The sequence below is a fragment of the Cantharellus anzutake genome (assembly GCF_015039405.1).
Source record: "Cantharellus anzutake strain C23 chromosome Unknown EI90scaffold_87, whole genome shotgun sequence".
Taxonomy (NCBI): Eukaryota; Fungi; Basidiomycota; class Agaricomycetes; order Cantharellales; family Hydnaceae; genus Cantharellus; species Cantharellus anzutake.
Window position 1 is genome coordinate 116,904 of NW_024067037.1, and position 23,502 is coordinate 140,405.

Below are 23,502 nucleotides of genomic sequence, written 5' to 3' on the forward strand. Positions count from 1 at the left end.
AACCACTTACTGTAAGTCATGAGCAATCATGACCCCCATGCAGGTTCATGACATCTCATGAAATTCCATGATGGTTTGTCATGAACCGGCATGACTGTGTATGACACTTCATGCTGCTTCATGAAGTTTGGTGACCATTCATGAAATGTCATGACTTCCATGATGGTTCATGAACCACCATTACACTTTTTGCAAGTTACTGGGCATTAGGTCAACCACCAAACATGGGCATGTGGCCATATCTGTCAGAGGCCAGATTCAGGATGAACGAAGACATCCCTATAATTGGAGGGCTATGGCCTCAGCAACTCTACCAGGAGCACTGTGCCCAGTATCACATCAGTGCCCTAATTTATGGACTGAGGGAACTTAGAAGAGGGAGATCATGTCAGGGCAACCACACCTGACCATACAACCCCAGAACCACCTTCCCTGACCTCCCCCACTTCCCACATCCTCCCATCTTTACATACCTCTCACAACTACAGCCCGCATGTGAACCCGTGGGAAAAATCATGTGGGTCAAGGCGAGCAACTTGCCTTAACCCATGTGACACCTTTTCTGCATTGCAGGAACATGCTTGGCTTCTACCCATAGTCACATTATGAACTGTACAGTACATTTCCCTTTTATAGCAGCCAAGCAGGGAATAGGGAAACTTACCCTTCTTCTCAACTCAATCCCCACTTAGGCAAGTTGTAGCTACCTTCCATAATACATGACAACTCAATCCCTGCTTGGTGAGTTTGAGGAGCTTGGGATAGGATCCAGCACCTGGCTGCCTGGGACACTGCAAGTGTCCAGCTCTGAGGTAGGGCCACCCCCGGACAGAGGCCAGGCCCTGACAGATCAACTCTAGTCAATATTTTCACTAAGGTGTATTGTAACTACAAGTTAGGTATATATAGCTACAGGGGGAGTCTAGGCAGCAGGCCTGTAAATGGCAGGGGCCAAATGGAGCTGACCTAACGGGGTCAAGGGTTAGCCAACTGAATGCTACTGATGACTCGGGTTATGGGGTTAATGGGTTATAACCCAGAAGTGGAATGGAGGGATTGGTCTGAAGGTGACTTTGCAGGGTAGGCAACTAAATGGCTCAGTGGAGGTGGGGATGCGCTTGCAGACATCAGAGCTGTCTGGAGGCCTTTGGGGTTCTGTACTTAGGGAGGCATAGGTAATATATTGAAATGGGAGGGTGGTGAACATTGGGGGGGTCAGAGGAGATTGCAGGATCTGGGGGCTCTGGGGTTGGAGATGAAGAAGTGGAGGCAATCCAGGATGGCCAGAGGAGATGGAAGGTGGTGGTGGTGGATGGATATGACAATATCCTGCAGCATTCAATCCATTTAGTACAGCATTTCCATCCCAAGTATATCCTATGCTAACATGGGAGGACATCCACCACCCTCTGGGATAGTAGGAATGACCCCAATCTCTGTCAGTTCATCCTTTAGAACACCAGTTTTCTTACTCACTTTTCTAGCACCAACCATCAATTTACAGTACTTGTCTATTGAAAAATTCCTCAAAATGCTTGATGAAGAGGAGTTACCACCCAAATCCAACGTCAACATGCAGTACAAGCAGCAGTTCACACTCCATGGTTTTTTCAGAGACCGGATGCAGGATGAAGGAAACATCCCCGTGGCAGAGGCTTTGGCCTCAGCGACTTAGACCAGGAGCGCTGTGCCTAGTTACACATTGAAAGAGGGCTCACAGCTCTCTATGCCAACACAGCTCGGGACAACTCTCCCTAAACTCTACTTTCTCTCTAAACTTCGCTTGACTCGATCCTTAACTCTGTGGTGGGTTCTCTGGGATTCCACAAGGTCTGGGCTCAACAAATCTACTACCCACTCGTTGCAGGCTTGTTAGACACTGGTCCGGGGTCGGCACCGAAGGTTGCCGATGTGGGCCGCTATTGGCTGCGATGGCTGCAATGCCTTAGACAAGGCCCAAGGGTAGGGCATTTGGCCTCAGCAACTCTAAAGGGAGTGCTGTGCCACCTAGCTGTCTCTTGGCCCTCATTTCGGACTCACTGGGGTTGCCTTGTTGGGGTCAGGACTTAGGGGTTGTGGTCACATCGATATTAGAGCTAAAGTACTATAATGTAGTATACAGGATATATATAGGAGGAAGAAATGAATGGAAGCGGACCCGGGCCGAAGGCCGAAGGGTCCGGAAGCAAACAAGGATAAGGAGCGGGGTTGGCTGCATAGCGGCCGGCAATGACCGAGGGTCGAAACAAACAATAACAGATAAATAAAGGAAAGAGCGTAGGGCTGCGATAGCGGCGATGGTATCGTAGCGGCGCTGGACTCGGAGTTGGGCCGGAGTCGGGTGCAGGGATGATAGCGGCCCTGTAGGGGCCAAGTGGGCAGGGTAGAGGAGTCGCACTGGGCATGGTGCCGGAGGCGGACTTGGGGTGGGAAGGTTGGTGCAGCAGCAGGGGAGTCGGCCAAGTGTAGGGGCAAGTGGGGAAGTGAGCAGGGAGTCCTCAGGGAGGATAGGGCTGAGGTCGGGGCTCGCGCTCATGCTTGCATAGCGGGAACGGGCTCGGGCAGCATCAGGACAGGTGGGGAATGGGCTGGAATGCACGGCCGTGACAAGGCTAAATTGTTGCCCTTATTCCTACTGTTGGATTCCACTCACTCACACCCACTCTAGCGTGTCCTAGCACCTTAGAGAAATTGGGGAGGGGAGAACTTCTATTCCAGAATCCGGTATGTACAGGATATAAGGAACAATTAGAATAATTGATGGGAAATATTGGTACCATATGGCACCTGCATACCTGATTAGGCGAAATAATTGAAAAGGGTAACAGCAGCAATAAAAGAAAATAAGCGATATCTCAACGGATTTACGGAATTATGAGCCAAAATTAGAAATGTAGCCGGAGATAACTCTCACACAACTGATAAACATTCTTACCAATTTATTAGATGCCGTGGGAATGAGTGAGGCTGGAATTCTGGGTTGTCGCTTGAGATTCCCACACCTGCACATGCCCGTGCCTAACTTGCCCAACATGGAACTCCATCAATTCTCCACCAATTGGGATGTTCTTGATATCGTCGGAATCGTAGGAATTAGCACTATTTTTAGGTACCAAATTCGTATCGAGTTGTCGCATGAATGGAAGGGGTTTTCTGAATGGTGGAAGTGGGTATCTGAGCCAGTTCTGCATGTGGGCAATTATCCTGCCTACAACATCTGTGCCCTAATTTACTCACTGGCAACGAGAACTTAGAAGGGGGAAACTCTAGTTGATTTTATCACTAGGGTGTGACCTATCTACAAGTTATGTATATATAGTTACATAAAGGGTGGGCCCATGAATGGCAGGACCAAGTGGAGCAGAGCTAATGGAGTTACATGTTAGCTGACTGAATATTACTGAGGAGTCAGGTTATGGGGTTAGCGGAGTGGCAGGCTATAACCCAGAAATGGAAAGGAGGGATCGGCCCGAAGGTGGGCCTGCAGGGCAAGCAAGTGAATTGCCCAGCAGAGGTGGGAGTGCACTAGCAGACATCAGAGCTGTCCGGAGGCCTTCAGGAATCTGTACTTAGGGAGGCATAGGTAATATATTGGATTGAGGGGGTGGTGACCATCAAGGGAGTTGGAGGTGATTGCGGAATATGGAGGCTCTGAGGTTAGTAATGAAAGAGCAGAGGTAATCTGGAAGGACTGGAGGTAGTGGAGGATGATGGCCATGGATGGATATGACAGGTTTCCACACCATCAATGAGTTGGTAGACACAGATTATCTCACCCCAAAGATTCTCGGTGAACTGTTGGAGCCCACACTGCCTGTTATGGAAATGGAGATTCCTATGGACCATGCACACAGGTAAGACATTTCCTTCCCTTCGCTTTGTTCTTTGCCAAACCCCATGCCAAGCTCTCCCACTAGGTTTTGGTGCTGGCTGGGGAATTTGTTGATTTCCAAGGGACTTCCCTTGGCCATTACAACCTTTGTATTAGATAGATACAATTCATATGACATGTATGGCAAATACTGAGATGTTTTTCCATTATTGAATACATAACCCACAACCCTTGTATCATGATTGTATCTGCCACTCAACTGTGCCATCACATGTAACCCCACACCTGTAACCCTGGAACCATGTTGTCAGGGCACACCTGCCTGACCCCACTCCACCTGGTCCGACCCCACCTGACCCCACTACCCTCACCCAGTGCCCCCATCCTCCATCCTCCCTTCTCTCCTCCCTCCTCTCTCCTTCTTTCTTTCCCTTCTTCTTTCTTCTTTCCTTTCTTTCTTCTTCTTTCCTTTTCTACTACATGGACAACTTTCCCTGCATTGATGTACCATTAACCCGGCTGTGCAACATGCCCAGACCCGGACACACCGGGTGACACCCTACACACTGGACGCTCCTGAGATCTCTTACAGAGATACCCGGGCAGATATGGCTGTGCACGTAGATGATGTGGCACCCCCCACATGACCTTCAACTGCATGTACATAAACACAGCCTAAGTGGGAACTGAGAAGTAACCTTCTTCTCACACTTCCCACTTTAGCCTAAGTGGCCAGGGATGCCCTCTTGTGCCAGGTCCGTTAGTATGCATGCCCATGCTACACCCTATTGGGTCCTCAGTGCCAGGTGACACATCTGGGTGCTCTCAACCCTGGGTCACTCCCTGACACATGTCCACTTCCCTATTCATCCTTTCCATGACAAAACTGCAGTGAGGAGGGCATTCCCATGCCCAACCTCCCACTGCCTGCTCCCACCAGTCCACCAGGTGGTTGAGCAGCTGTTCCCATCCATCCAGCAGTTCCCTACCAGGAACTGTATCCCATCCCACCTCCTTGAGAGAGGGATGTAGTCCAGGCAGTTCCAGGATGCCTGGTCATGCACCCATGGGTCCTGTTTCCCACAGTCACCCATTCCCATGCACTGGTCCACCAGCCTGCAAGTCCCAATGCCCACTACTGGTATGCTCCCATGAGTGCCAAGTCACCAATAGTTGACCCTTGGACCCCACATTACTGGTACGCTCCTATGAGCACCAAGTTACCATTAGCAGGTCATCAGGTGGCTCCCTCAAGGAGCCCCCATCCCATTCACTGCCAGTATGCTCTAAGTTACTGTTAACCAACCCATAGGCCACTCTCTCAGTGAGCCCCAATGGCCCTTGACTGTGGAATGCTCTTCGAGTGCCAAGTTCCCACTATGCAGCCATGGACCCCTCCTAATGGAATCATGTTCCCCATCAGGACACCCTTCAGCTCTCCCTACACAGCCACCTCTGTCTGTGAGCTGAACGGTCCAGGTTGGGTTCCCTGGAACCCATTCCTGTAACACTGCCCTTTGCAACCTGTCTCCACATTATGAAGTGTGCAAAGGATGAAGTACAATGCACCTGTCATATCCATCCATGGCCATCATCCTCCACTACCTCTGCTCCTTCATCACTAACCTCAGAGCCTCCGTATTCCACAATCACCTCCAACTCCCTCAATGGTCACCACCCCCTCAATCCAATATATTACCTATGCCTCCCTAAGTACGGAGTCCCAAAGTCCTCTGGACAGCTCTGACATCTGCTAGTGCACCCCCACCTCTGCTTGGCAATTCACTTGCTTGCCCTGCAGGCCTACCTTTGGGCTGATCCCTCCTTTCTGTTTCTGGGTTATGGCCCACCACTCCACTAACCCCATAACCCGACTTGTCGGTAATATTCAGTCATCTAACATGTAACTCCATTAGCTCCGCTCCACTTGGTCCTGCCATTCATGGGCCTGCCCTCTATGTAACTATATATACATAACTTGTAGATAGTGTTAGAGACCAGAAGGAGATGTCTCCATGGTGGAGGGCTTCAGCCTCAGTGACTCAGACCAGGAGCGCTGTGCCTAGTTACACGTCCATGCCCTAATTTACTTACTGGCAGCGAGAACTAAAAGGGGGATCAACTCTAGTTGATTTTATCATGGGGTGTAACCTATCTACAAGTTAAGTATATATAGTTACAGTGAGGGCGGGCCCATGAATAGCAGGACCGAGTGGAGCAGAGCTAATGACTGTTAGAACTGGGCAAGGGTGGATGATTCCAGAGGGGAACTGGAGACTTAGCAAGGAGGGACCTTGGCCTCAGCGACTCATGCAGAGTGCTGTGCCATTGCTGTTTTCCATTTGGTCCTTAATTTCAGAGGCAGCAAGCAGGAAGTCTCTAGGGGCATTTCAGGTTGATTTTAGACTGAAGGTCCAAAATGAGTATGTACAAGTGCCTGTATATAATAGGGAGACAAAAGCACAAGGAAATCAAAAGGGGTCCGAAACAGAACAAAGGCATCCAAATGGGAACAAAGGGATGATGGAAGTGGAGCAGTACCGAAGGTCATAGGGCAGAACCTGTGGTGCATCCGAAAGGAGATAGGGAGGGCGAAGCCCAGAGGGGCAGGAGGATGAGGTGAAGTGGGGATGATGACTAACTGGCTAGAATGGAGAGAAGCAGCAGTCCAAATAAGGATGAGGGGAAAGCACAAAAGATGGTGTTTACGTAGTATGAGGTCACCAATGCAATGGACTTAAGCCAAGGTGGAGTCAAAGTCCGAGGTCAGAACTATGACGGAATCTCGGAGTGAAGGCATGAGCAGTGTCCAGGTACAGGGTATGGGACAGCGGTGGAAGGTCGTAACTTGGCAGAGGTTTAGCAGAAGAGGGTCTGAGGGAGGAGAGAGAAGGGAGGAATGGGGAGAGGAGTGGAGGAGAGGAAAGGTGTCAGGTCCAAAGGTGAGTATTGGAGCGGATGTGTTATGGAAATGGAGAATCTTATGGTCCGTGACAGGCAACCAGACCTTGAGGCCCCTTGCTATGGAAATGGGCCCAGACTCCTATAGACCAGGCACACAGGTAAGATATTTCTTACTTCTTCTCACTTCATTCTCTGCCAAACCCCATGCCAAGCTTTCCCACTGGGTTTTGGTGCTGGCTGGGGGATTTGTTGATTTCCAAGGGACTTCCTTTGGCCATAACATTTGTATTAGATAGATACAAGTCATATGACATGTATGGTAATTGCCAAGAGGTTTTCTCATTATCGAATACATAACCCACAAACCTTGTACTGCGATTGTAACATCCTTGTCAGAGACCAGGTTTGAGACGAAGGAAAGTCTCCATGGCAGAGGGCTTCGGCCTCAGCGACTTATGCCAAGAGCGCTGTGCCTAGTAACACGTCCATGCCCTAACTTACTAACTGGCAACCAGAACTGAAGGGGGATAACTCTAGTCGATTTTATTACTGAAGTGTAACCTATGTACAAGTTGGATATATATATGGTTACAGCAAAGACAGGTCCGCAAATGGCGGAGCCGAACAGAGTGGAGCTAACAGGGTTAAACATTAGCTGACTGTCAGGGACAGCTCTGAAAGCGGCAAGGTCCCAGCACAAGGGACTCGATGGGACAGTGTCAGGGCCCGGCCCTCGTTCCGCGACGGGCCCAGGGGGGTCCTCCTAGTCGCTGGGGTATCTAGTCCCAGTCCAAGATCTTCAAACTCACTGAGGGGGCTAGCCCCAGCCTTCACAGGAAATGAGTTGAGAAGAAGGGTAACCTTCTCAACCTCCTGTGAAGCTGCTACAAATGGGAGTTGGGAACTATACAGTTTTCGGCTCTTTGCCGACTTTCCATAATTGGCACCCCCCCGTGGGAAGATTCTGGGTGAGCTGCTCGCCCAGAAAGTTCCCACAGTTGTGGCTGTGGTGGTTTCTGGGCAAGTAACTCACCCAGAATGTTCTGGGTCTGCGTGCATGCGGGATTGTGGAACAGTGAAGGGAAAAATAGGAGAAAATGGGGGGAGGGTACCTGAGGGTGTGTGGGGTCAGGGGCTGTGCCCTGACAGACAGGTGTCGGCTATGCATAGTGGCGGTCCCGTCGCAGGGTGAGCGTCCCCAACCACTTAGGCTGAAGTGGGAAGTTGAGAAGAAGGCTGCTTCTTCTGTTCCCACCCCAGGCGCTATTATATACATGTGGTCAGGGTCATGTGGAGGAGGCCATGTCATCTCCGCGCACAGCCGCACCTTCCCGGGTGTCTCCACAGGAGATCCCGGAGGTAGCCACTGAAGGAGAGAACAAAGGAAGGTCAGTTGGGAGGTTCAAATGAGACCACCACCAAGCTGTTCCCTGGTTCTTTAGTTAGGATGGGGAAGTGTACTAGTGTTATTTATTGTAAATATAGTACCAATCCGAGTGTTTTGGCTAATTCTATTTTTATGGGTTAGTTTTAAAGTTCCTGGGAATTGACTTACAGATAAACCAAGCCCTGCGGAGCTGTTTCTTTATTGAAATTTCTTAATTTGTCTAGGTGTAATTCTGTGTAGCGTTGTTTTAATTTGGATTTAAACTTGAATTTAATCTTCTACTTGGTGAAGTTTCAAAGATTCTATTCAGTTAATGACTTTGGATTGTGTCTGGAGTGTCCCTTGGGTTTGTTTTATTTTTGTCTTATTTTATTGCTTGTTTTAACAGTAGCAAGATAACTGTTTTGTGTTTACACTTTGAAATCTGGAGTGTTAACCAGCTCTCCTGTTGAAATATCCACTTAATATTTCTCTCCTTAATTGCTGCCTTTTACTACAGTGGCAATCTTAACTGTATATCACTTTTTCGCACTGGAGTGACAACCAGAAATGCTTGAGAAAAATAATACTCTATTTTCTTACTTCTCTAAGGGGGCGAAAAGTCACAGAAAGGGTCTCCCTTTTATACTCCTTGGGTCGCCTTCCTTTTTCACACTCTACCTTCTATTTACAGGATTTATTTACAGTGTATTTTTCTCAAACTGAATAAAAAATGAAATTTTCACGCTATAGTTCTACTGCACTTTTGCTGTGCTGAACTGCGGTTCTACTACGGCCAGACTGCGCCTAGAATCCTTATTGTCCTCCCTCGCCTAAGCTATTTTAATGGTTAATTGGAACTTGGCTGCGCTGTATTTGTCACAGTTACCTATTTCAAATTCCCTATATATACCATTAAATTTGCTATGACTCGATGATTCTGAATTCAAACTTCGCATTACTATGCATACGGCTGTGCTGAGACCTTCAGCTGATTTATTCCAATTTTATTTAGTGACATTTAGTTAAAATGAGACTGAAATGGTAAATGAGTGAATTATTCAGGTTTAAAACTGAAAGAAAAGTTGCTAGTAGTCAAAAATTACTCAAACGAATGTGTTATAGCTCTCCACTTCATTAGAACATTATCACATCCTAATCCTCCATATGTATGGAATAATCCACCGATGAAAAATCCTGACCCATGAAATGAGGTCCTGTGCACTTAAACATCGGCACTTTCCACTTAGCGCTTCTCGCACTTAACATACTTAACATACTTAACATATTTGGACATGGATCACATGAGCTTTCTATACATCGTCGAATAATATTCTTATTGTGGAAGGATGATGTTTTGATTGTACTGAGACAGCTGTAACCATACTAGGATATAACTTTGGTGCAATTGCATGTGCAAGGCCATAGCTCAATGGCTGGCATTGGTGGTCCTGGATTGCAGATGGCAGGGAGTGTTGGTTCGAATCCAGCTGTGGTGAAAGGTTTTTGTACTTGTTTTCAGGTGGTCGTTCGGCTGTTGTCTCACCAAAGACTGCGGGGCATGTTCTACCTGTATATACTAGTATCTAACTGAGCCTGTGCTGCTATGGAGTCCTGCTTATAGGTAGAATTAGGACCATGGGTCGAATTTGGGGTGGAGTGTCCGAGACTGATTGTTTCCAGCAAAGTCCGAGCTGCCTGTCGTCGCTCTGTGCTTATTCCTCTTTTATCAAACTCTACAAATCTCCACATCTGTGCACTCAACAACAGCCTTTAGAATGTCGAACACAAATTCTAATCTGTCACCGAACTCAGCAAGGGTTTTACAGCAGGCAACAGAAATCCTTCGTTGTTTCGGGGCTGATGTTCCTCCCCTTGCTGCCCCTAATTTTGGTGCTAATTTTCCATCGGGAGGGGCTCAAGAATCGGTCTCAGGATGAGCTGTTTCAACTTCGAACACAGCCATGAGTGGGCCAGTGTCATCAGTTCTGCCCCAGCAATCGCTTCAATCGCTTCCACCTTCACGGGCATTGCATCCTCAGGCACCTCCCATTAACTTTCCTTCTCTTGCTGCCCCTCCTCCTCTCCCAGTTTTTTCAGGAGTCCATGCTCAAACTTCTGGCTCAGCAGCATGTGTGTCTGGTTCGGATCTACACACGAACTTCGTTGGCACCCAATCATCTATTCCACCCCTGCCAGTTGCTTCTGTCGCACCAGTTCCTGCTGCATTCCGTGGCATCCCTTCAGGAGGATTTTCCACCACAAATGTGAATTCTCATCGAAACAATTCTGCTGTTCGCAATGCTTCCAACTCACGATGAGTGCGAGCCCAACCATATGAATCTCTAAGTATTGCACCAGCGACATCTCGTTTAGGGATTTCTGGGAATTTGATTGATTCTCTTGAGGTGTTATTACTCCCCAGCGAGGTATTTGTCTCCATACCATATATGCTCGGTCATGATCGAATTCAATTTTTTTAGGCTGAAATTTATATTAGCATGGAGAGGCTGCTGATTTCCAGGGACCAACATCGGTAAGATCAGTGAGATCAGAGTTTTGACAAACTCGTATTTGGCACCAAATACTCACCACCACCCTGGAGGATCACCTTCAGAACTTTCAGCGAGTCGTTCGCTTCTCGAATTTGCCGCTAAGGATGCTAGTTCATGATCTCCTATCTCAAGTTCAGGATGAGCTCACTCAAAGGGGATTTTGCTTCTATCGCCCCTATGTGTCAGGGCATGCCCCGACACGCCCCGCCCAATCCCCGCTCCGCCTCCCCGCTCCACACCACCTCTCCCTCCTCTCCCTCTTCCTTCCTCCTGTTCTCCTTTCCTCTTTTCTTTCTTTCTCTCTTTCTCTTACACGGACCACCTTTCTCTCTGCTCAATGTATCATCGGCGCACGCGCCCATCTCCCCTCCTGTATCTTACATCCCTACACCGCCGCCACCGCTGCCACGCTCGCCTTGCACCCTCAGCGGGCCCTCTCGGGATCTTCTGCGGAAGCACCCGGAGAGCCGTGGCTGTGTGCAAGGGTGACGTGGCGCACCCCACGTGATCATTCCCGCATGTATATAATAACAGCTGGAGTGGGAACCGAAGAAGTAGCCTTCTTCTCACATTTCCACTTCAGGCAAGTAGTGTAGCCTTCCCCTTTAATGATGACTCACATTTCCACTTCAGACTAAGTGGTCGGGGACGCTCACCCCGCGACGGGATCGCCGCTATGCATAGCCGTTATCTGTCCCACCGAGTCCCGCATGCCGGGACCTCGCCGCTTTCGGAGCTGTCCCTGACACTATGATCCTAGTGCTCCCTCATTTTCACTCCTCCAGCTTCGTCAGGCAGGGAGGGTCATGAACACATTCAATATTCCTTCGCATCGATTATCTGAATACCATCTCACTGCAACTGACACTCTGGAGCATATATTTTATGAGGTAGAAGGGTTCAAGGCAGTGAGTGCCTTTTCGAAGAAACAGGATGGAATTCATGTGCTGCGACTTGGTTGGTGGCAGTTTCATTTTCATCTAAATTATCATTAACTTAATACCTTTTAATTAGCCCCATATCTCGACCATCTTGGAGGACCTCTTCCAGATGAGATCCAGACTATCTTGAATGATGGTTTATCCACACCGATCCAGATTCATTTTTGCAGTGGGGTTCGCCTCTACCGAGGGCTTGGAACCGATCGGCCCAATTTGTTACACAGGCTCGGAGGCAATGATACAGCCATGTCTGATGTGACACTCTGCAACATATGTCGTATTCAGGCTGCTTCTCAGGCCCACCTTATCCATATCCACACCAACGAGCAGAATGACAAGGCAAGTTTGATGCCAACAGCAGTTATGATGTCTATGGCTTATCAATATTCAATAGGATGAGACAAGTTCAGTCAGTACAGTGGATAATGAGATCAATGAGGGCCTTGAGAGTGAGGTTATTGCTGTTGGGGATGCTTCGGAGGTGCAAACACATAGGGTACGATCAATTGTCGGCTAATGTTAGATGAAACTTATTTAATTCATTTTCATTTAACTAGGATTTGTCTGATCTTTCGGATGGTATGGCCTCTACTTTTAATGGATTATTAATTAATCATTCTTCGAATCCAGATTCTTCACTATTCTACCCTAGTGTCTCAGCAATATCGGAATTTGCTGACTGCATTAGGGGACCTGCACCTGATGACTCATCAGACTCACACCCATTCTTAATCTCTGTTGCAACACAGGAAGATCTTGTGGAAAAACTCAAGGCAGAGATCATCTCCTGCTACAATGATGATACCTCTCGCATTGCACTTGACAAATTTGCCAGAGGATTGTCATTTTGGATGTGGGTTACAAGGGAGTTTTTATTTGGCATGCTAGGCTCATATATATTTTAAAAATAGTCAAAACTCAAGGAATTGGTGTTGTTCATGAGGTCATTTTTCAGCTTAGTCAATTGCTCTTCTCACAAGCTCCTGAGGGCGAGCAACTTTGTATCTCATATGATGATCGTCTGATCTTCTTTCCTCGAGTCTACTTTGATGGTATTCCTTCCACTCAGCAACATAAGGAACTTGCATTTGTTCAGGGTGTCATCATAGCCCTGTCAATTGTACACCTTTCTCGCCTTCCTCACCAACTCTGCTGTTTATCTGTCCTATATCATCTTGGTTATGGGAAGTCTGGGCTCCTTACCGAGAGCATTCTGGCCAAGCATCACCCCAAACTTGCAGCTGCACTTAATGAGTTCAAAGCCAGTGGCTCATTCACTGCTATTGAGCAAATTGCAGTTCCCTATTTGGATATTGATGTAAGTATCAATCACATTTCTTGTTTGATGATACTGATTTTGTTGCTGTAAATGAAGGCAGCAGGAGCAGCACCTATGATTGCAAGTGATGAGGCTCGGGCTGTCTTCTCACACAAATTGCTCCTTGCCTGTGTTCGGGGTCCAATTGCTATGGAGGCTAATGATGAAGAGGTAGCTTTCAGTGCTGGGCTGAATCTCCACTGTTCAAATGGCTTTAGTTTTGGAAAAGTATGCTGTACTGTCTCTCAATAATTATATACATGCTAACTAATATTTTAAAGCTTTGCAAGGCTTATGCTGATGGGTGGGAGGGCCTCCTTGAAAGCCTAGATGCATTGGGCATTCAGTCATTTGATGATCTGGCCCCCACCCTTAGTTTTGTGGAACCTCAAACAGCTGTCAGGCTTCTTCGCCAACATTCTGAATTCCAAAGCTTCAGCTCTTTGATTGAAGGCTTTCTACGAAGAACTGGTTGGCCACTTGGTGATTCTGGAAATGACCCCCTTGGACTTGCCAATCGTTTGTTCAGACTTGGCTATGATGATCTACAATCCCATCTTAATAGCCCTGGGTTCAGGTCACAGCTTCTCTATCGCTGTGCTACTTCTTCTGATTCCCTTCTTGGTGGCCAGCAAATAAGAGTAGGCTAATTCTTCCACCCTATTATAGACCTAACACCCCTCCTGATTTTATAGATTGTGTTTTCTGACACTGGTAATTATTCTATTGAAGGTTTAACCCATAATATGGCAGACTCGGCAATTCGTGTCCAGACATGCTTTGGCAGCCTTGCAATTAACTCCTCAGCAATACTTTATATTATTCACAATAATCCACCAGGCAATCAATTAGCTGAGGTTGATAATTGGCTGTTATCAATGATGGTTATCTCCCTGGATTCTATGGGTGGTACTATGTAGTGGAATCTGATAGTTGCCCAAATTCTTCTCCTTTTTAGCTTATATATATTCTCCAACTGTTTCCCCTCATTTCTTTCCAAATATTCCTTTAATTATCTTTCAAATAGGTGCTGATCATACATTGTCACTCCTTTATCTATCTCTCTCCTCAATTGACACTCCTTTATGATGGAAAACATTTATATTCATTTTCTGGTTGCAGCCGATGATGACTCCCTTCTAAGATAGATGACTTTCATACCTCAGTACTATCTGGATGCAAATTGCCACGGAATTTGCGTTGCAGCTCATTTCTGCGACAACACTTCTGGGGCTAATGTGGCACCAGGAAGCTGTACAACTAGTGTAGTTTTGTAGCTCCCTGGTTTTGGAATTTTAAAATTCTTTGTTATTGCCAAATAAATCTCAGAATACTTTATGATGTTGGAATCAACGTCTCTTTTAACACTGACCACAATCCAATTAAAATAAAAAAAACAGGTTTCAAGTTTGACTCGCATGGATAGAGTAAATTTGAATTACAGCTCTTGCCAGGTATGTCATATCCATCCACCACCACCACCTTCTGCCACCTCTAGCCATCCTGGATTGCCTCTGCTCCTTTGTCTCCAACCTTGGAGCCCCCAGATCCCGCAATCTCCCCAACAGTCACCACCCTCCCATTTCAATATATTACCTACACCTCCCTTAACCTACCCTCGCTGGCATAACCTTGTTTTTCAACATCCCCAACAGGCATGAAGTTCTAGCAGACGTTTCCAGTGCCCAGAGTGGCAAATATGAAGCCAAAGAGGCTCAAGATATAGTACAGGGGCAGAGTTCCCCTTCAGTTTGATTATTAGTGAGATTTACAAGTTTATCTTTTTTTATCACATCACACCCAGACCATTTCTCCCCCCCCTCCCTTCCTCTTCATCTGAACCTCCCCTGAGCATTTCCAACTCTGTGGCCCCCTCTCTTTCTCATTAGGGTGGTAGATCCCTTGCCCCCTTACACCATCTTGATGAGAAACTTTGCATGTTCTGTGGACAGTCTGGCCACATGGTGTCAGGGCATGCCATGCCACACATCCCTACTTGTGTCTCTCCTCTCTCACACCTGGGATCAACCACAGAGTTGCCTGCAACAACCCGGCTCCATCCAAGGTTGACATGGCACCTCCATGTGACCCATTTTCACATGTATATAAACTTAGCTGAAGCAGGACTGAAGAAGCAGCCTTCTTCTCATTCCTACTTCAGGCAAGTGTTTCAACCTAGTTTAGCTTTCCATCTTAATAACAATACATTCCTGCTTCAGCCTAAGAAGCCACACAGGGACACCAGCCCAAGTGAGGGCTACCCACTATATGGTCTCACTGCCCTGCTGCCATCCGGGCTGCTAGGGATGAGCATTACCCTGTTACCCCCGCCTCTTCAGAGCCATCCCTGACACATGGTCAAGGACTGCCCCAAGTCTTCTTCTCACATGTCTAAAGCCTGTTTGGCCAGGACCTGATCCTGATCCGACTCCTGGACCCTCATCTTCATCACCTCCAGAGTCCTACCCTGTCTCTGTCTGCTCCGATACCCACCTTTGGACGTGACTCCTCTCCTCCCACTCCTCGCTACACCTCCCATTATCCCTCTCCTACCCTACCTACGTCCGCTCCAATACTCACCTTTGGACCTGACACCATTCCTCCTCCACTCCACTCCCCACTCCTCTCATCACTCTCCTCCCTCCTCCCCTCTTCTGCCAAACCTCCGCCAATGTATGACCTTCTGCTGCCATCCTGTACCTTGTACTCGGACACTGCCTGTACCTTTGCTCCGAGATCCCATCTTAGTCCCGACCTCGGACTTTGACTCCACCTTGGCCTAAGTCCATTGCATTGGTGACCTCATACTACGTAAACACCATTGCCAACATCCCTCAGACTTTCAACCCCACCTCCGCAACCTCCATAAGCTCCGCAACCTTCGAGCTCCACAGATCATACTTGGCACTTTCACTGCTTGTAATGTATCTTTTGCGTTTCCCCCTCATCCTTATTTGGACTGCTGCTTCTCTCCATTCTAGCCAGTTAGTCATCACCCCCACTTCACCTCATCCTCCTGCCCCTCTGGGCTTCGCCCTCCCTATCTCCTTTTGGATGTACCACAGGTTCTAACCTATGACCTTCAGTGCCAATCCACTTCCATCATCCCTTTGTCTGTCAGGGCACACCCACCGGACCCTGCTCCACCTGGCCTGGACCCACCCGATCCCATTGTCCTCCACCCAGTACCTCTACCCTCCCCCTGCCCTGCTTCCTCCCTTCTCCCCTCTTCCTTTCTTCTTCCCTTCTTTCCTTTTCCTTCTCTTCTTTCATTACATGGACAACTTTCCTTATATCAATGTACCATTGACCCGACTGTGATGTAACATGCCCAGACCCGGGTGCACCAGGTGACTTCCCATGCACTGGACGCTCCTAGGATCTCTCGCAGAGATACCCTTGGTTGTTTGTTTACTTCGATACAGCTGTGATTTCCATTTTGGGCCGAAAACCAGTTTTGCAATCTCCTGAAGTACAGATCTTGGCTCCACCACATGGGACTTTTGACACTGCCACCCTCATGTGCCTTTCAACATTGTGTGGAACCTTGCGGTAAGATGAGAAATCGTCACCACCATTGCTCCACAATGGCTGGGTCAATCTGGATTCAATTTGGGGAATTCATGTTTATCATTTTTCTCTATTTTTTGAGCCCCTGATCGTCTCTTGGCAGCCAGTAGCGCCAAGCGTAGTTTTTGGGATGAACCAATTCAGTACCAGCATGTTATGTGCAATTGTACTCTGTTATAAAATGAAATAAATTGTTTTAATGCTCTGTGGGCATTGGTAGGTGATCTTCACATGTGAGGAACCCTTAAGGAATGTAAACCATGAAAATACTAGCAGTGTAGAGCATAGTAGGTTATCCTGCCTGCATCGCTCCACCTCCCTTCTCTTCTCTTCACAGCTCACTGCATCCCTACAAGCCACTTTCCTAGCCTCCATGGTCCTCCATCAGTACTCATCGACACAGAAGCTCTCCACAAGACAATAACTTAGGGTAATGTATCACATGACATGTATGTTGTGGCTGTGCTCTTCACTGTTCAGTCTTTTGCTGTTCTATCGACAGATGGATCCTCTTCTGCCTTTGGCCATGGAGAACCTTCATGCTTCCTACTTTGAGTTAGAAGAAATGGTTCGCAATGCAACAGTCTTGCCTCATGACAACCCTGCTGTGATCGATCAAATCAGCAGTACCCTTGATTCGTTTCAACATGCATTTTTGCAGGTATGGTCATCTTTTTGTGATCACTCTGGCATAATCATACATGTCTTTTGTTTTGGTAGAATCGGCATCTCTTTACACAGAATGAGACAAATACCATCCAGTCAAACCTCATTTACTTGGATGCTGATCTCACCCAAAGTCGAAATGATGCTGAGAATTCTGCAAACTATGGCACTCCACACCCTGTTACACAGCTACACACTGGTCGCCGAGGACGCCCAAAACTCGTTATAAATGCTGAGTGGCTGACTTGGGCAGTACATCATCGATCAACAGCACATATTGCTCAATTTCTTGGAGTAGCAGTTTCGACAGTGTCAAAGGCAATTGTGGCCTATGGAATTCGACCTCCTATGGAACCACCCATCTTGCGCACTATTGTTCCTGGGAGCCCAGGGGTGGTAACTTATACACAAATCCACTCATACACAGTACATGTTTCTCAATGGACTGATGAAGAACTGGATCATGAGATTCAGCTTATCCATGAGCATTTCCCAAATGCTGGAATCACAATGCTCCATGGGCATTTCCGTCATAGGGGAGAGAATGTTCCTCATGAACATATCAATCAAGCACTTCATAGAATCTCCCCTGCCAACCGCTCATTCCGACGCACTCACCTTAGACGTCGACGTTATAAGGTGCCTGGGCCAAACTACCTGTGGCATCATGATGGCCAGCATGGCAAGTTTCACTTTCATCAAGGGGTATGGTATATTCAAACTAGGTTACAGGCCTCATTAGATGGAAAATTGTAGTCCATGGATTTGTTGATGGCTACTCACGAATGATCACTGCAATGCATGCAAGCAACAACAACAGGGCTAACACTGTGCTTGATGTATTCCTGGGTGGAGTTCATCTCTATGGACTACCATCCCATGTACATGGTGATCATGGTGTGGAGAATGTCCAAGTGGCTGCCTTTATGGAGCATCATCGTGGGGGAGGCCGTCAGTCTTACATCTTTGGGTGGTATGACAATAGAGTTATATCCCCTAGAGTCAGTCAAGTAATTTGTCATCCCTACAGGAGTGTTCACAATACTAGGATTGAGAGGATATGGCATGACTGGACAACACAGGCTGGGTCTTGGTGGGCTGAATTATTTTCAATTTTAGAAGAGCGTGGAGGATTAGATGTCGACCAACCAAACCACCTTTGGCTTCTCCACAAGCTCTTTCTCAATGCCCTAAATGCACACATTGGACAGTTTGTCCAGTCATGGAACCATCATATCATTTCTATTCGTGGAGAGCGGGGTCGAAGTCCCATTGATATGTTTGGGTTTGACATGCTAGTGCATGGTATCCGAGGTAACATGGTATGGGAAGAGGATATGGTAAGGGTTGAATCAAATACAAGCGACACTGAGAGGCTTCAGGATGAAGCCTTACAGGTATTTTCTTCTAGGCTTATCTCAACAATCCAGCTTACCACATCTCACAGGCACCAGGATCTTGGAGGAGGCATTGACTTCATGAAGTTATTGTGTCAGTTGACCATGACAACCTAAGCAGCCAGATAGAGGCAGGACTTATATCATTCATCTCACCACATCTGGAGGTGGCTTCAACTAGAGAAGAAATGCTGGGTGTTTGGCAGATAGCTCTAGCTGCAATGAGGAACAATTTTGTACCAGGTTTCTAGGTTTCATCATTGTTGGCCGAGCTTGCGAGGCGTTGTTTACAGAGGGGTCAGTTTTTTTTTTGTGGGAATATACCGTGTGGAAGTGCAATCCCACCCCCCCCATGGCCACCCCGTGAGAATGGCCACCCCATGAGAAATGGCCGCCCCATGGGATCCACGCAACATCGGATCCAAATGTATATCTCATCCGTGCAATGTGTGTGCCACAAAATATTGCGGCAACACTTGTAGTGTTGTATGTTAATAAATACATAATAATCATAATAATCATTTAAACTATATATTTATTAACTTTGAGGGAAACTTAGGCTCTATGTAGCATTTTAACCTTATCAACATAAGAGTGATATTGTGGCTGTGCTACATACATGCGCTGTAGGCAGGATAACCTACTATACTCTACACTGCTGGTATTTTTGCAGTTTACATTCCTTATGGGTTCCTTGCATGCAAAGATCACCTCCCAATGCCCATGGAGCATAAAAACAATTTATTCCATTTTATAACAGAGTACAATTATGCATAACGTGCTGGTACTGAATTGGTTCAGCCCAAAAACTACACTCGGCACTGCTGACCACCGAGAGACGATCAAGGGCTCAAAAAATAGAGAAAAATGATAAACATGGATTCCCCAAATTTCATCCAGATTGACCCAGCTGTTGTGGAGCAATGGTGGTGACAATTTCTCATCTTACTGTAAGGTTCCACACAATGTCAAAAGGCACATGAGGGTGGCAGTGTTGAAAGTCCCATGTGGTGGAGCTGAGATCCATACTTTGGGAGATCACGAAACTGGTTTTTGGCCCAAAATGGAAATCACAAGCTGTACAGAAGTAAACAAACAACCAAAATGCACTCTGGAGTGCTCAGAAAAATTCAGAAAAATCACAAAGGATGTGTATGAAGATTCAATTGACATGGGGACTCTCATGGACACTTTCCAGGATGCCTAACCCTGTGCATGGGCCAATTTCATGATTCTCATGCCCACCACTCAGTCAAATCTCAACCATTTGGGACAAATTTGGTATTGGGAGAAAGCTACAAACCTGGGGAATCAAATGGAGAGGTCGGGAAGAGATGCTACAGGTAGGAGGAGATGGATGAGTGTGGTGTGATGATGGAAATTGGTGGAGGATGGCAATTATTAGCAGATATGGCCCACTTATCACTCCTGTTTTCTTTTATTGAACTTCCACATCGACCGTTGGACTTATCAACCATACATAACTGTCTACATGGTGCTCGTAACAACAATCTTTTGTTTTATATTTCATTTGTTTTTCCACATTATTGCCATTCCATGTGTTTAAAAGCCCTGTACACATAGGAATGGAAAGAGGACTGTAGTGCTGAGAGATCCAAGTAGAAAAGAAACCCTAAGCTTGACTCCTTGAGTATTGTCAGGGCACATCACTCCGCTCCACGCTGCACCCTCCCGCTCCTCCTCTTTCCTTTCCCTTTCTTCTCTCTTTCTTTCTTTCTTTCTTTCTTCCTTTCTTTCTTTCTGTATATGGACGACCTCTCCTCTTACCTGTGTAGCACGGATGCATCTGATGCTGAGTACTCCATGTGGGTACTGTGCCACCAGATACGCTGTGCACCCTCACTTGTACCTCTCTCCTCTAACACTCAGGATTACCCATGGAGCCACCCATGATCACCCGGCTCTGCCCAGGCTGACGTGGCACCCCCACATGACCCGTTCCCACCTGTATATAAACTGAGCTGAAGCAGAACTGAAGAAGTAGCCTTCTTCTCATTACTGCTTCAGGCAAGTACCTTAGTCTAGCTTAGTTTAGTTTAGCCTTTCATTCTAATAACAACCATTACTGCTTCAGCCTAAGAAGCCAGACAGGGATGCAAGCCCGAGTGAGGGCCACTCACCATACATTCCCGTTACTCTGCCACCGCCCAGGCTGCTACCCCTGCCTCTTGTACCGTCCCTGACAAGTATTATAAGGAATCCCTGATGATTGTCCAAGACGGACTGTCAGAGTACTGCAGTTCTCTGCCATTTATTCCATTCATTCTCATTTATCACTTCCTTTTTATCTCTCTCACAAGCCGAGTCATTTCTTATTTGTCAGAGGTCCTTGCCTCATGTCATTGTTTGTATGTCAGCATATCTACACAGCCCCCATAGATCGGGCAGATTCGGACAACTCCGGAGTGGAATTGGAGACTTAGTGTGGAAGGACCTTGGCCTCAGCGACTCAGGTGGAGTGCTGTGCCATTGCTGGTTGTCCTGGGGGTCCCTAATTTCAGATCTAGCAAAGGAAAGTCTCTTGGGGGGAAATTGAAAGGTTGCTTACTATTTTGGGCATGGTAACGTTCCGTTCCCCCGTTCACCTCAGGCCTCAGTAGGTCCGTCTAAACATAAGCTTTAATGAGCTGTATATTCAACAGGGTAGAGGTAAAAGGCTACCAGGCCTTTACAACTACTCCAAGGTATATATATGTAATTTACATATCTCGGCACAAATAAATAAAGAAATAACCACATCACTATAATCGGAATTATAGTGAAGTAAGGTAATCCCTTACAGAAATCAAGTTGATTTTGGACTGAGGTTACAAGTTACTAAGTACATTGTATATAAGGAGGGGTCCGGAATCAAAAGGAGCAAGGGTACTCCGAAAGGAGACAAAGGGAGCTGGAAGGAGGAACAACACCGAGGGTCAAGGGTTTGACTCAATGGTGTTTCCCAAAGGAGGAGTGAAGGGCCAAGGCCCAAGGAGGGAGGAAGGAGGATGGGAGTGGGGAATGGCTAGCAGACTGAATAGAAAGGAAGCAGCAGCCCAAATAGGAATGAGGGAGAATAGCAGAATTGAATGGAGCAATGCAATAGTTGCAAGGTCTGAAGTAAGTCTGGAAAGTCTGAACTCGGAAGTTAAACTCCGGAATATTGGCAAACATAATTAAATGGAATGAGCTAACCAATACAATGGGTATAAGTGGAGGTGGGGTCAAAGTCCGAGGTCGGAGCTAAGACCGGAGGTTCCAGAGATGGAGACACAAATGGGATTCCAGAGTGGAGGTCCAGAGTCGGGAGCATAGGTGTTGCATGCTCATCTGGGAGGTGTCGAGGTTGAGGTCAGACCTGGAATGTTCCAGAGTTGGACCGAAGGTGGTGTCAGAGCCGGAGGTGGGATAACCTCTTGGGAGTCGGCAAGGAGAAGGTGATGGAAGGGAAGTAGGACTCTGGAAGTCAGTTTTGGAGTTCTGGGAGCCCGGAGTGGAGGTCAGGATTGTACGGATATGACACAGACAGTGGTTTGTTGGCTGAGCTTGCAAGGCATGCATTTGTTTGGGTAAGGGCTGTGTGTGTGCAAGTGCTGAGTGTGCTGAGTGTGTGTGTGGTGTGTGAGTGCTGTGTGGGGTGTGAGTGCAGTGTGTGAGTGCAGTGTGTGAGTGTGGTGTGTGAGTGTGGTGTGGTATGTGGTGTGTGAGTGCAGTGTGTGAGTGTGGTGTGCTGTGTGTGTGAGTGAGTGTATGCATGCCTGGAAAGTAATTGCCCATGGGTTGGGAAGTTGGGTATGGGGCTGTGGTGTGGTGGGAACGTATCTCTTTAATAATGCCATATGGAGCAGAGCAGGACAGCCCCTGCAGTGACCAATGTGGAGTAAGGACAGTGAGCAAGTGCAGAACACATGGCTAGCTGTCTCTGATTAATATCAGGTACACTATGATGGCAACTTAATAACATTGATTTCCCTGGGTAACATCTATATATGCAATCCTGCTTCCATTTTTATCAGTCACCTGCCAAGACTTTAATGTGGAGGAGTGTCCATGCACCCTCCCTCTACCTGACATCTAGGGCTCCTAGCAGATCAGACCCATATTGGCATATCTTTGTGGGCCAATCTGAATGTCAGGGACATAGCATATGACTACATATATCACTGCATGTAGCTGCATCAGCCCATAACTCTCTCACCCCTTTCCCTGATCTGAATCCACCCCTTGATCTGAGTATCTCTGTTATGGGAATGGGTTCTGGGGAACCCAACCTGAGCCGTTCGGCTCACTAATGGAGGTGGCTGCGTAGCCATCGGAGGGAGAGTGGAATGGGATGAGTGTCTGGCAGTGTAACCTGTGGGTTGGCCAACGGTAACTTGGCGCTCCTGGGAGCGTACCGGTAGCGAGTATGACATGGGCTCCTTGAGGGAGCCACCTGGCTGTCTGCTAACGGGGACTTGGCGCTCCTGGGAGCGTGCCAGTAGCGGGTGTGCTGGGAGCAGTTGGCTAGCGGTGACTTGGCGCTCAATGGAGCGTACCGGTAGCGTGGGATACTGGGACTCCCTAAGGGAGTCACCCAGTTGGTGGCTATCAGTGACTTGGCACTCATGGGAGCATACTGGTAGCAGGAGTTGTTGGGGAAAGCGGGCTGGTGGACCAGTGCACGGTAGTGAGTGACCGTGGGAAGTGGGACCTGCGGGTGCGTGGCCAGACATTCTGGAGCTGCCTGGACTATATCCCTCTCCTAAGGAGGTGGGATAGGCTACAGTTCCTGATAGGGAACTTCTGGTTGGATGGGAGTGACCCTTCAACCACCCGGTGGACTGGTGGGAGCGGGCATGTTACAAAAATGGGGCCGGAAGCGCCCATTTTCGTCCGTTCTGGCGCAGGAATAGGGAAGGGGGTTGGACATAGGGGTTTACAGGTGGTTTCACAGATGGTTTAACATGTTGT

General features: G+C 47.5%; 3 protein-coding genes across 3 annotated transcripts; all 3 read left to right on the top strand.

Annotated features, from left to right (window-relative positions):
• Window positions 1–10,066: 10,066 nt before the first annotated feature.
• EI90DRAFT_3132353 (uncharacterized protein) lies at window positions 10,067–15,683 on the top strand (the record flags this gene model as incomplete). Its single annotated transcript, XM_039064467.1, has 9 exons — window positions 10,067–10,369; window positions 11,443–11,614; window positions 11,672–11,958; window positions 11,993–12,094; window positions 12,156–12,451; window positions 12,559–12,916; window positions 12,974–13,144; window positions 13,198–13,557; window positions 15,375–15,683. The coding sequence occupies 9 exons, from the start codon at window positions 10,067–10,069 to the stop codon at window positions 15,681–15,683; spliced, it is 2,358 nt and encodes a 785-aa protein (XP_038910162.1).
• Window positions 15,684–17,500: 1,817 nt separating this feature from the next.
• Window positions 17,501–17,931, top strand: EI90DRAFT_2940016 (uncharacterized protein; the record flags this gene model as incomplete). The annotated part of the gene is made up of 2 exons (XM_039055232.1): window positions 17,501–17,838; window positions 17,895–17,931. Coding segments are annotated over 2 exons (375 nt in total), but the record flags the coding sequence as incomplete, so codon positions are not given.
• A 147-nt stretch (window positions 17,932–18,078) lies between these two features.
• Window positions 18,079–18,489, top strand: EI90DRAFT_2834975 (uncharacterized protein; the record flags this gene model as incomplete). Its single annotated transcript, XM_039053649.1, has 2 exons — window positions 18,079–18,125; window positions 18,183–18,489. Coding segments are annotated over 2 exons (354 nt in total), but the record flags the coding sequence as incomplete, so codon positions are not given.
• Between the last annotated feature and the right edge of the window lie 5,013 nt (window positions 18,490–23,502).